Source organism: Lachancea thermotolerans, assembly GCF_000142805.1.
Source record: "Lachancea thermotolerans CBS 6340 chromosome F complete sequence".
Taxonomy (NCBI): Eukaryota; Fungi; Ascomycota; class Saccharomycetes; order Saccharomycetales; family Saccharomycetaceae; genus Lachancea; species Lachancea thermotolerans.
In genome coordinates, this window is record NC_013082.1 from 362507 (window position 1) to 373980 (window position 11474).

General features: G+C 47.5%; 6 protein-coding genes across 6 annotated transcripts; 5 read left to right on the plus strand and 1 right to left on the minus strand.

Annotated features, from left to right (window-relative positions):
• Nucleotides 1-1368: 1368 nt before the first annotated feature.
• Nucleotides 1369-2793, plus strand: KLTH0F04070g (KLTH0F04070p; the record flags this gene model as incomplete). Its single annotated transcript, XM_002554339.1, has 1 exon — nt 1369-2793. The coding sequence occupies one exon, from the start codon at nt 1369-1371 to the stop codon at nt 2791-2793; it is 1425 nt and encodes a 474-aa protein (XP_002554385.1).
• A 1391-nt stretch (nt 2794-4184) lies between these two features.
• SYP1 (Syp1p) lies at nt 4185-6749 on the plus strand (the record flags this gene model as incomplete). Its single annotated transcript, XM_002554340.1, has 1 exon — nt 4185-6749. The coding sequence occupies one exon, from the start codon at nt 4185-4187 to the stop codon at nt 6747-6749; it is 2565 nt and encodes an 854-aa protein (XP_002554386.1).
• Nucleotides 6750-6882: 133 nt separating this feature from the next.
• On the minus strand, nt 6883-7761 carry ATG36 (Atg36p; the record flags this gene model as incomplete). The annotated part of the gene is made up of 1 exon (XM_002554341.1): nt 6883-7761. The coding sequence occupies one exon, from the start codon at nt 7759-7761 to the stop codon at nt 6883-6885; it is 879 nt and encodes a 292-aa protein (XP_002554387.1).
• A 520-nt stretch (nt 7762-8281) lies between these two features.
• On the plus strand, nt 8282-8719 carry RIM1 (Rim1p; the record flags this gene model as incomplete). The annotated part of the gene is made up of 2 exons (XM_002554342.1): nt 8282-8520; nt 8584-8719. 2 exons carry the CDS (start codon nt 8282-8284, stop codon nt 8717-8719), a joined length of 375 nt encoding a protein of 124 aa, XP_002554388.1.
• A 534-nt stretch (nt 8720-9253) lies between these two features.
• On the plus strand, nt 9254-9652 carry GON7 (chromatin DNA-binding EKC/KEOPS complex subunit GON7; the record flags this gene model as incomplete). The annotated part of the gene is made up of 1 exon (XM_002554343.1): nt 9254-9652. One exon carries the CDS (start codon nt 9254-9256, stop codon nt 9650-9652), a length of 399 nt encoding a protein of 132 aa, XP_002554389.1.
• A 270-nt stretch (nt 9653-9922) lies between these two features.
• On the plus strand, nt 9923-11410 carry FEN2 (Fen2p; the record flags this gene model as incomplete). Its single annotated transcript, XM_002554344.1, has 1 exon — nt 9923-11410. One exon carries the CDS (start codon nt 9923-9925, stop codon nt 11408-11410), a length of 1488 nt encoding a protein of 495 aa, XP_002554390.1.
• Nucleotides 11411-11474: the final 64 nt, after the last annotated feature.

Sequence of the window (11474 nt, forward strand, 5' to 3'; positions counted from 1 at the left end):
TCTATTGTACACAGACCACCTTTCGAGAAATCCCGATCACTATGCTGTTGTAGCTTTAGAGCCTAGGTCCAAAGTTAAAGAACTTCACAAGCTAATAGACGCAGGAGAAGTCCTTTGGTAAATCCGTGCCGCTGAGACACTTAACAAGCTCTATTTTCAGGAACACCGAATTACTGCATCTTCTGGTTATTCAAAAGCGAATTTGCACCCAAAAATTACTTATGATGCAGACACCTTGCAACTTGATAGAAATGACGTCTGTATTTGAGAGAGCTTTTGGCTCGAACTAAGCGGGCTTGGGAGCCAAAAACAAAACGGAAGCTCAGTAGATATAAAACAACGGGCTAAATATCTGCGGGAGCCTCCTTTGACCAAAAATTCGAGGGAGGCTGATATAAACCGGTGGTTTGAGCATTTTTTCAAATACCCCATGCCATTTGAGCATGCTTCACCGCTGTTTGTGACCAGGATTTTCATTCTTAAATTGAGAGAATTTTGTCCCTCGCAGCAGGAAAAGTTAAAAGGAAAAGACGGAGTAAATCTCAAGAAGGGAAACATATTAACTCAGTAACTTCAATGGCCTTGAAGGATGAACTCGTCGAATTCAACCCTTCAAAGTAAGTGCTCACAATGCCTAAAGTTTTCAGCGATATTTTTGCTGATTCTGGAGAAGAATGTGAATTTCTCCATTGTTGGTGATTTATATTCAATGGATTACGTTCATGACGAACAATCCTGTCCGTGAAGCGACAGGTTGTGCCTAATCTGTGTGCCTCAAAATCTCACAAGTTCTATGCTGTGGCTCTTGCATTTACAGGATTCTCAAGCATATATTGATGTCTCTGTTATTTCCAGAGCTATCCCTCGTTTACACATTGGCTGACGTTCACATAAGAACGGTTTCTCTGCCTCCAAATGCTCATAAACGAAGCCTCGAAACCTGTGCATTATACTACCCTGACCACCACCAAGCTCTCAAGTTTATGTTCTATGTGAGCTTCCCAATTGAGAATTTCATCCGTAATAAAGCTTGTCCGATAAGTAACCTACGTGACTTATCAGATATCTAAATAATGAAATTTCAAAAATCTCGGCTTATCAGCACACTATAAAAATAAGAAGGTACTCAATGTAAGTAGTGCTATCTAAACAGTGCCACCTACCTAACTAGGAAGTCATTCGGGTGTTTTTGAGCTTCGCAGCTAGCTCAACTTCTCAAAGTTGGAACCATGAAAAGTGGAAACTGGCCAAGGTGTCGCAAGAAAATGACCCATCTCTTAAGTATTTAAAGCGAAAGCATTCGTAAGATGAAGAGTCCAAGCTCAATTTATATGCTAGCATAATCCGACAAGAGCATCTGTTCCCAAAATGACTGTTTCCTCTGCCAAATCGATTTCCAAACCCTCGTACAACTTCCAAGGCACTGTTGACCAGACCGGCCCTCAAGTAGTCGGTGGAAAAGGTGTTCGAATTGACGTTGAGAAAGAAGGTAAGGTTCACGAAAACGTCCTTGACGCCATCACAGGTGCTGCTGTTGGGGCCCTAGGCTGGGGTGATGAAGATGCTTTGGACATCATTAACAAGGCTGCCCGCACCTCTACTTACTCTTACCCGTGTTTGATCTCTAACAAACCGTCTGAAGCCCTAGCAAAGTACTACATTGATCACTCACCAGAAGGTGCCTTTTCCGCTGCTTTGTGGTGTACATCTGGTTCCGAGAGCAACGAAAACGCGTTGAGAATCATTCGCCAGTATTGGTTAGAGCGCGGCCTTCCAAATAAAATCAAGCTAATGAGCAGAGAGAGTTCATATCACGGATTTACTCTTGGAGCCCAATCAATCTCCTGGAACCCTAGAGTTGAACCGTACGCCCCTTATCTCATGGACCGTGAGAAGATTAATATCCAAATCCCTGCTGCCTACACCTACCGTTTCAAGAAAGATGACGAAACGGAAGAAGACTACGCTAAACGCTTAGTTGACGCCACTGAGAAAAAGATATTAGAAAACGATCCCAACACAATCGCAGCCCTCACCGTTGAAACCCTGCCAGGCTCTTCCCTGGGTACTACTCCACCCCCAAAGGGTTACTTGAAGGGTCTAAGAGATTTGTGCAACAAATACGACATAATTTTCCATTTGGACGAGGTTATGTGCGGTACCGGCAGGTCAAACCCGAACGGCAACTTCAACTGCTGGGAAAACTATTTGGCCCCAACGGACGCTCCAGATATCCAAACTGTTGGTAAGACTTTAGGCTCCGGGTACGTTACCATCGCAGGTATCTTAATTGGTCCGAAGATTAGAAGCGCTTACGTCGAGGGTTCCAAGTCTATTCACGGCGGAAACACATATTCTTCTCATGCTTTCAATTGCGCTGTTTCCTTGGGTATTATGCAAAAGCTCAAAAACGAAAAGCTAACTGCAAACATTTTCAAGATGGGGAACCTCATGGGCGAGAAGCTATCTCAGATTCTATTATCCGAGGATAACATCGCTGGTGATGTTAGAGGTATTGGTGGTTTCTGGTCTGTTGAGTTTGTCAAAGATAGAGCTACTAAGGAGCCATTCGATTTGTCTTTGAATATTGCTGGTCGATTCAAAGCTATTTGCTTCGAGAATAATTTAAACGTTATGGGTATGCCAGGCAACCCAGACGGAAGCTGTGGTGACCGTTGCTTGCTGGCGCCGTCCTTCATTATCACCGAAAAAGATGTCGACGAAATTGTCGAAATCATGGCTAAGTCAGTTCTGCAGTTGAGCTCTGACTTGCGCAAGGAAGGTGCTTGGTGAGTTATTTGGTGGAAGGTTGTGTACGTTAATTACCTGTCTACCATATTTCTATGAAGCCTGATTTCAAAAGTTATAGTTTTTATTCATAGCGCGAGGTATTCTCGGAGTGAGGTTTCGCAATTGTGCTCCCTTTCCGCAGGCGTTAATGTAAATGTAACTAACTTATTTCGTTGATTTTAGTATAGAGTCAACAAGTCTGCGTTAAAACTAAGCAGTTACAGAGGAAAGGCTTTTTGTTGGCTTATAAATTTGTAGCGTTTGTTGCTTTAAGAGTCTGCGATTCTCCGAACGAAAGCTCGCGATATAATAACTAATGTTGAGTTGACTGTCGAAAATATAAACAATAAATTTCTAAAAATCAAGATTAATGACAAAACCCAAAATGCACGTTAAAGCTTTCTCTCGAAAGAGCGCGATGCAACAACCGGTTCAGATAAACTATAGTTCGATTTGAAACCGCTCTAATAGTCCGCGTATCAAAAGGGAATCTGAGGGGATTGCCACCGAGATATTGCTACGGGGGTTTTAATCTCTCCTTTCTTAGAGCTTACCAAACATGACTGCAAAATTGCAACAGTATTGAAACGTTCAACAGTTTCAAGGCTCTGTGTTCTCTTAGAAGTTATCGCCCCCTGACGTTTTTTAAGAGCATCTCATAATTCCACATCCACGCCTGAGTATTGTTACGAAAGAGAGTTCACGGTTACTGGCGGTCTTGGACTACTAGGAAATAAACTTGTCGTCGATATCAAAGTAGATACTAGATTCAAACTTACGATTGCAAAGGTGCCCAAACCTGAGGACCTTGATACAGAGGAGATTGGAGAGGTCACGTATGAACTCGACATGTTCGTTCTATAATGGCTTGCGGGTTCTTAGGTTACGCACTAAGCCCTTGAATCGTAGGCTCAGATGAGGCCTGTGCTTTCGAGGCACTAGGTGGGTTTTTGACGTTTGAACCACTGGATGGATCCTCCTCGTCAAAACCGCCAGGTATTTTTCCTCGTTAAGGCCACTGGGTGGGTTTCTCACGCTGAAACCATTGGATGCAGTTTGCAGTACTACGGAGAGTCCGTTATATAGAATGCATACTGTTCATTGTGAGTGGTTAGAAAACGCATTCCACAAACAGGCTGGATGCAGGCTCTCGGTGTTCTCGGTGCAACTTCGCCTTCGCTATCCTCCCCTCGCTCACCACCTGTTATTCTGTATTAAATTATATAGCCCAATCGCTGTTCCATGCGAACCTTTACGCGCTTATCACGTGACACAAGACCCCTTTTGATGGAAATTGACCTACACTTCCATGGCGATCATCAAATTAACGCCCATCTCCGGTGAGAATCAGCAATCCACAACAGTTTCTGGTCGCCGGAATAAAACTATTGGCCATGGAAGGTGAGAGGACAAAGTACGCCAACTCTATTTTGGTGTCGAAGGGGCCTCTAGAGGCTACCGAGATTATCCGGCTGCGGCTATCGCAAGCCAAGCTCATTAACAAGAACTTTTATCTGCTCTTCCGTGAGCTCTCGGAGATGAAGCGCAACTACGCGCAGCAATTGCGCAAGGTGATTGCCGAGAACGAGCACCTGGAGAAGATGCTTGCTCGCGACATGCTGGAAAACAGAGTGCTGACAGCTGAGGAGCTGCGTAACTTTCAATTCGACTCCTTGGGGCCGCTCAAGCAAATGTGGGCCGGCGTTTTCGACGCGCTAAAGCTCGAGCTGCAGACTTCAACCGATCTGTATCACACGCTCGACCGCGACGTGATCGCCAATTTGAAGGATTTCACGGAAAAGGACCCTCGCTGGAACCAGAGCAGGCACCTCCACTCATCCTTATCTAAGATCGCGGTTGACATTGAGAGGTCTGGCCGGGAGTCCGGTGCCTCTGAAAAGAAGAACTTGCAGGAAGCCAGTTCCCAATGGGACTCCCAGGCTGCAGATTTGTTTGAGCTCTTCGAGTCTACAGACTACCACCGGCTCTTGTGTCTTAAGAACTGTTTGCTGACATACCAAAGTGGGCTTGGAGACTACCTAGCGCAAAACACCCAGAAGAGCGAGGAAGTTATGGCACAGATACTCGGTTTTGATCCAGAGCGCGAGATCGACCGTTTTGCACGGGACGCCTCTAGTTACAACTTCCGGTTCAAAGCCCCAGCTTTTCCCGTGGACGAAGCGCCCTCGTCAGCTTCGCACAAAAAGGAGCCCCGCTCCGCTAAGAACGGTCACAATGCGCTTGGAGGCATTGCCAACAGGCTCTCCTCCTCTGGAACGGTGGTGAAGCACGACTTGATGAAGTCGGAATTTTCGGACTCCTCAAACAATAGCTCTCTGAAGCAGAAGAAATCTTCCAACAAGCTCAAATCCAAGATGGGCTCGATATTCGGAAGGAACAAACTTAAGTCAAAAAAGTCCGACCGGCTTCAGGATAACGTCATTGCAGAAAGCGAGACGTCTTCAGTGAGGACAGACGACTCTGGCACGCGTACAAGAGGATCCTCTACCCCTGCGCCAAGTCCCCTGAAAGATACCGTAAACAAGAGCGGTTTGACCTCCGAGTCCAGGAACGGAAGCTCGGCTGAGCGCCCTCCTAGACTCACGTCTGCAGCCACTGCCTCGACTCTGTCGATTCACCAGCCTCCACTTAAGCCACAGCAGCGGGAGAAGCCCCCTCCAGCCGAAGCAACCCCAGTTGGTCCCGCAGCCTCAACTGACGCATTAACGGCTAATGATGCTGCCAAGACGGTTCCTCCACTTCATGTGCAGGCCCCACATGGCGCTCAAATTCCAGTCCAGGCTCCTGCTCAGGCACAGGCTCAGGCTCAGGCACAGGCACAGGCTCAGGCTCAGGCTCAGGCTCAGGCTCAGGCTCAGGCTCAGGCTCAGGCTCAGGCTCAGGCCCCTGCCCCACCACCCTCCAGAAAGACGGGCCCCGCTCTGCAATCCACCGCTCCCAGGGAGCCTCACGGTTCTGTCCCCGCCCCAGCAACAGTGAATAGACGCGACGTCCAGTCGAAGTTGTTTACGGACCTTTCTCAGGCAGACATTGACGCTCAACAAAACAGGCGTCTTTCATCGCTCTCTTCGCAGATGACTGGCGAGCTCAAGGCACTCAACCCTCAGTCAACGGGTTCGTCTTTGACGCATTCCGTATCGATTGGACAATCAATTTTCCACCATTCCGAGTTAACCTCTTTCGGGCTTAACGCGAGTGTTGCTGAAGTGATTAACGCCACATACAAAGATGGTGTTCTCGCTTCGTCTCAGCTAATAGGTGAAGTTGCACTGAACTATCTAGCTGACGACCAAGAACTTCCGATAGACATCAACTTGAAAATGAACAATTTCAACAGCTTCGAAAAAGTCATTGTGAACCAAGCATTCATTGAACAAGTCCAGCCAGAAATTTATAAAATAAATCCTCGTTTCATTCAGTCCAGGACGCTTGGTGCATTCAAATATTCCTTAGCAGACCCGGTGGCTCCTCTTGTCATCCATCCAGCGTTGAGGTTTGAGGACCACCAAGCTAGCGTTGTTCTCACGCTAAAAATTGCCCCTAACGTAGACTCGTTTGTTCAAGAGTTGACCTTAGATGATCTCATAGTCTTTGTTTCCATCGAAGGCGCGTCGGCCACAAGTGCACTGTCAAAGCCTCAAGGCTCCTTCAGTAAAGAGAAAAAAAGAATAACATGGAGATTCTCCGAGCCAGTGACTATCAAGAAAGGCGGAGAAGAGAGGTTAATCGCAAGATTCATGACGGATGGAAGAGCTCATGAATCTTCGAAAGGTGTTGGCGCAAAGTTCACGATCAAGAGCTACCAATTTGGAAGCGCTTTGGACATGGAAAGCCAAGAGGTTGACGCCGACGATCCATTTGCCGCTAATGCGGGTTGGAAGCCTGTCACAACAAAGCGGACTTTGGTGGCAGGGAACTATATGGGCTTATCCCAGTGAGAAGCTGTAACTTTTACGAGAGTCAAAGGAATACAAGCTGTAGAGAGCGAAATATATGACAATACTCGTTGTAACTAGATATTCAGCGTGTGAATAATACGGCCTTGAAAGGGCTACGTAGTTTTTTGAGCTCTCAGTAACTCGGAATATGGTCAGCATCGGATCTTGATACCATGTTCCAGCTATGCCACGATCGTACGTTTTCTGAGGCCTTCGATATGCTTGAAGGGCTGGAGCAGCGGCTGCTCTCGTTATGGTCCGAATTCATGGAACCTACGAGATCGTTGGCGCTTTGGGGTTCTAACAGGAGTTCGCCTTGTAGAGAACAATGCAGCTGAAGATCTCTGTTAATGAAAGCGGATGGAACGCTTTTGAAGCGGTAAGCTTGGAAGCGAGTAGTGAGCTGTCGCTTGAGAAGGGGCATCATCTGCTCTACAAATTTGCGAAGCCGAAGCCGCTGCGGAGGGCTCATCAAATCGAGTAAGTGTGCAGTATAATTTTCAGGGTGCTTATGCGAAGGTTCTGATTGTCGGAATGGTCGCAGCATGCGGGTTGGTGGAGAGTCATCGACGACTCCCCACGCCTCAATGATATCTTGAATTTTTCTGTTTGCTGGGGCTTGAAAGGTCTGGTTTCTTAGTCCATTCTGCAGACACCAGTCGTCAATCCTTTGGGACTTGGAAACTGCAAGTTCAGCTGCGCCCTCCAGCTCTGGCTTCTCAAAGGCAGCTGCGCCCAATAGATCCCCTACAAGTTCGAGTTCGCGGTTCGCGTCCCGCTCACTGGACGTTGAGAGAATGGCAAACTCCTCAGACTTTACCTCATTTGTGAAAAGTCTTGAGTCCTCGCTCACAGCATCTTGTTCATGCTGCAAAGGTGCATTCAGTATGTGTATGTCGAGTGCGTTGACGTTACGAGAGAGAAGCTCCTCAACTTCGTCGAAATTTTGGTTTGCGAGCGTAGCATGCGCCGCTGAGCGCGAGCCCCTTCTATGATAGCTATTAAATGCCATGAACCTTTCCTATTTGTTTTTTGTATTCAAAACACTATTAGATTATCGCAAGTCATTAGGGATCTCAGGTGTCAGTATTAAATCTAGTAAATTACCATATAGCTCACACACAAATACACACAATGCACACATAACAAGACCAAAAGTCTGGAACAACTTGCTCATGCTAATGTCAGTGCTTCCGTTCGCGATCCCTGAGCCTAATGGCTTCATCGACTACTAGAAGCGTTAATTGGTACCACAGACATCGCCCACACGCAGACACTTTCACTGAAAACCTCATTTTGGTATTATTCTCTCAGTGAGCTTACGATGCAATCGCATACTACACAACACCATACGGCTAGAGACAATTGCTAGCGTAAAACCTTCACCTTCCCAGTGCCAAGAGCACAATAGGAAGGCTTCATGGGCACGTGCCGTACGTTACTACCACATAAAGAAGGTTTTTGGCGTGTTTCTGAGAAATGAAACCTTAATTGGACTGTGAAGCTTAAGACGACAACCCTAGCCGAACGAGATGCTTCGTCAACAAGTCAGGTCGCTGCACGCTACCGCCAGAAGATACAACTTCTCCAAGATGACTATTGTGGGCCGTATTGGTTCGGATTTCACGGAGTACACTTCTGCCAACAACAACAAATACTTGAAGTACAGCGTTGCTTCGCAGCCTAGAAGAGACGGCCCAACAAACTGGTACAATGTCACGGTGTTCAACGAACCCCAAATTAACTTTCTGACTCACTATGTTAGAAAAGGGTATGTTGGAAGCTACAATTGATGAGAGCAGGAAAAGCAGATTTACTAACATACCCCGCGTAGTGCTTTGGTTTACGTCGAGGCCGACGCAGCCAACTACTCGTTTGAGAGAGAAGACGGGTCCAAGGGAACAACGCTGAGCTTAGTGCAAAGTATGTTCAAGAGGGCATCGAAAGATGCCGCGCAATCAGTACCGTGAGTGTTTCGCTTTTACTAACTAGTGGCCAATTACAGAGGAGATCAACCTGCTCAAAAATGGCAAGCCAGAGGAGCCCACCGAGGCATCCACCTAAGGGCTCTTCGAGACGCTTGAGAGCCAAAAGCCGGGAGCCTACTGCCAAGAGGAAAGTTTCGAACAACAGGGCAGGGTGACGGCAGTTTTTGAATAACAGAATATAGCTGACAGTGTAACTCAATATCAGGTATCGTTTAAATCTTGGACTTTACGTAGCCAGTGTCCTTCGACAGACATATGCCTTCGTCAGCGCATGAGTTCTCAAACCTCAACTCGAAATCGTCTTGTTCTATAGAATAGAATCTTCAAATTGCCAGCGCTTCTGGAAGGCTGCAGGGGGGGGGGGCGCTCATTCACCCTTTTGCGTACGCAGCTGAGAGCCCATGGAGGTCTTTACTGCTTAACGTGTATGGCGACTATCTAATGAAGTGTTCTTAGCTACAAGACCAAGAGTAATATAATACATACAGCCTCGAGACACCCTGGTGCCCAGCCGTTATGCCCAGCCCATTTGCGATCTACAAGTCGCCTAACTCGGAGCCTCGCGAGTTTCGCGTGGATCCTGCGCGAGACCGCTACAACACTACCAACGGAACCACAACTGGGCCCAGCGCTTATGTGTTGCAAGCTGGCCAGGTTGACAGGGACAAACCCTCAGAACCCAAATGCAATGAACAAGGAGAGTTCACAGAGCTGAGCATTCTTCGCATGGCGCTGACAGGGCTCCAAGACGACATCAACGAGTATTTGACACAGCAGATGGAGGTTGCTAAGAACAAAAAACTGAAGCAAGACGACGAGCAGCGGATAAGTGGTGAGATTAACAAGCTACTTGATGGAGGCGATGATGACGATGACGATGACGATGACCAAGGTAGCTCTAGCAAAAAAGCGTGAGGCATCGTGCATTTTTTTCGAAGCTCTCAATCATCCCGAGGTTCAACCGCTTTTGGCTGGATGAAGAACAATAAATACAGACTCTGGAGCCATGGAGGCTTGGCACGTAGCCGCGTTTCAGAAGACATTTGTGCTATATAAGATACGTTAGGCCTCTGTACGTTGTAACTCGCCTTTTTGATGACATAAAAATTAAACGGCTCATCTCCTTTCACAGTGAGTCTCAACGAATCCCTACAGGAAGAAAGAGGGTATAACGCTGGCCTTGCAATGAAGCAGTCACTACAAGACGGACACGAGGATCAGGAGGAGCTCTCGTCTCGTCATTCCATGGCTCCCGTTAACGAGAGACGACTTTTGTTCAAAATAGACGTCTTTGTTTTGTCGTTTGTGTGTTTGCAGTACTGGATCAACTATGTCGACCGTGTAGGGTTTGCAAATGCTTACGTCTCTGGCATGAAAGGGGACTTGGAACTCGAGGGGGACCAATTTAATCTCATCAACACTTGCTTCACTGTTGGGTATATTTTGGGTATGATCCCCAACAATCTCATCTTGTTAATGGTACAGCCGCGAATTTGGCTGAGTTTCTGCACCCTTGCTTGGGGCGTGCTTACGCTCTCAATGTACAAGGTTACGTCCTTTCAGCAATGCTGCGCTATTCGCTTTTTCCAGGCGGTGTTCGAGAGTTGCACTTTCTCAGGAACACATTTGATTCTGGGGTCATGGTACAAGGAGAAGGAGCTTACGATAAGAACCGCTATTTTCACCAGTAGTGGTCTGATTGGCTCAATTTTTAGTGGCTTTATGCAAGTCGCTATCCACAAGTCGCTTGATGGTCGCCGGGGACTATCTGGATGGAGATGGCTTTTTATCATCGACTTCTTGATCACTATACCAGTGGCAATCTACGGGTTCGTATTCTTCCCCACCACACCAGACCATATGAACCGCACTCGCCGCGGCTTGCGCTTGTTCTCCGAAGAGGAGCTTCAATTCGCGAGGAGGCGGCTGCCGGCTCGTAACGAAAGCACGCGCTTGGACTGGTCAGTCTTCAAAAGAGTGCTTGGAAGGTGGCATTGGTGGCTATTTAGCTTTGTGTGGATACTCGGCGGTGAGAACATATCGCTGGCATCCAACTCGACATTTGCGCTGTGGCTTCAGGCCCAGAACTATTCGCTCTCCCAGAAGAACCACTACCCAATGGGCATCTTCGCCGTGGGCGTTGTTGCAACTTGTGGAGCGGCAGTATATCTTGACAAGGTGCGGCGCAGCAAACACTGGCATGTCGCTGTCTTTATCGGGGTGATAATGTGTGTCGTTGCAGTGATGATCCGTGCCAGGCCCACGCATCCAGCAGTCCTTTTTACTGCACAGTACATTGGAGGAGTGTGCTACGCCGGACAGGCCGTGTTCTTCGCCTGGGCTAACATAGTGTGTCGCGATGATCTACAGGAAAGAGCAGTGGTTCTAGCCTCGATGAACATGTTCTCGGGAGCTGTCAATGCGTGGTGGTCACTTGTGTTCTACGCTGCGACGATGGCCCCGCGGTACGAAAGAGGCTGTTACGCCTTGATAGCTACTTCCATCGCTAGTGGACTTGTTTCGGTGCTCATCCGTTGGCTACAAGTTCGCGAGACAAAGCAAAAACTCGACCACATTTCCGAAAACTTGAACTACGCAGGAGCAAATGCGGTCCCAGAGGTCATCGAGCCTGATTCCATCGAGCTCAAAGAGCTGGAAGAAGAGCGCGTTTGATATCGGCAATGAGCATTCTACAGATCCTTAATGTAAACATCACATCGGACGATCAGGTGCGGCT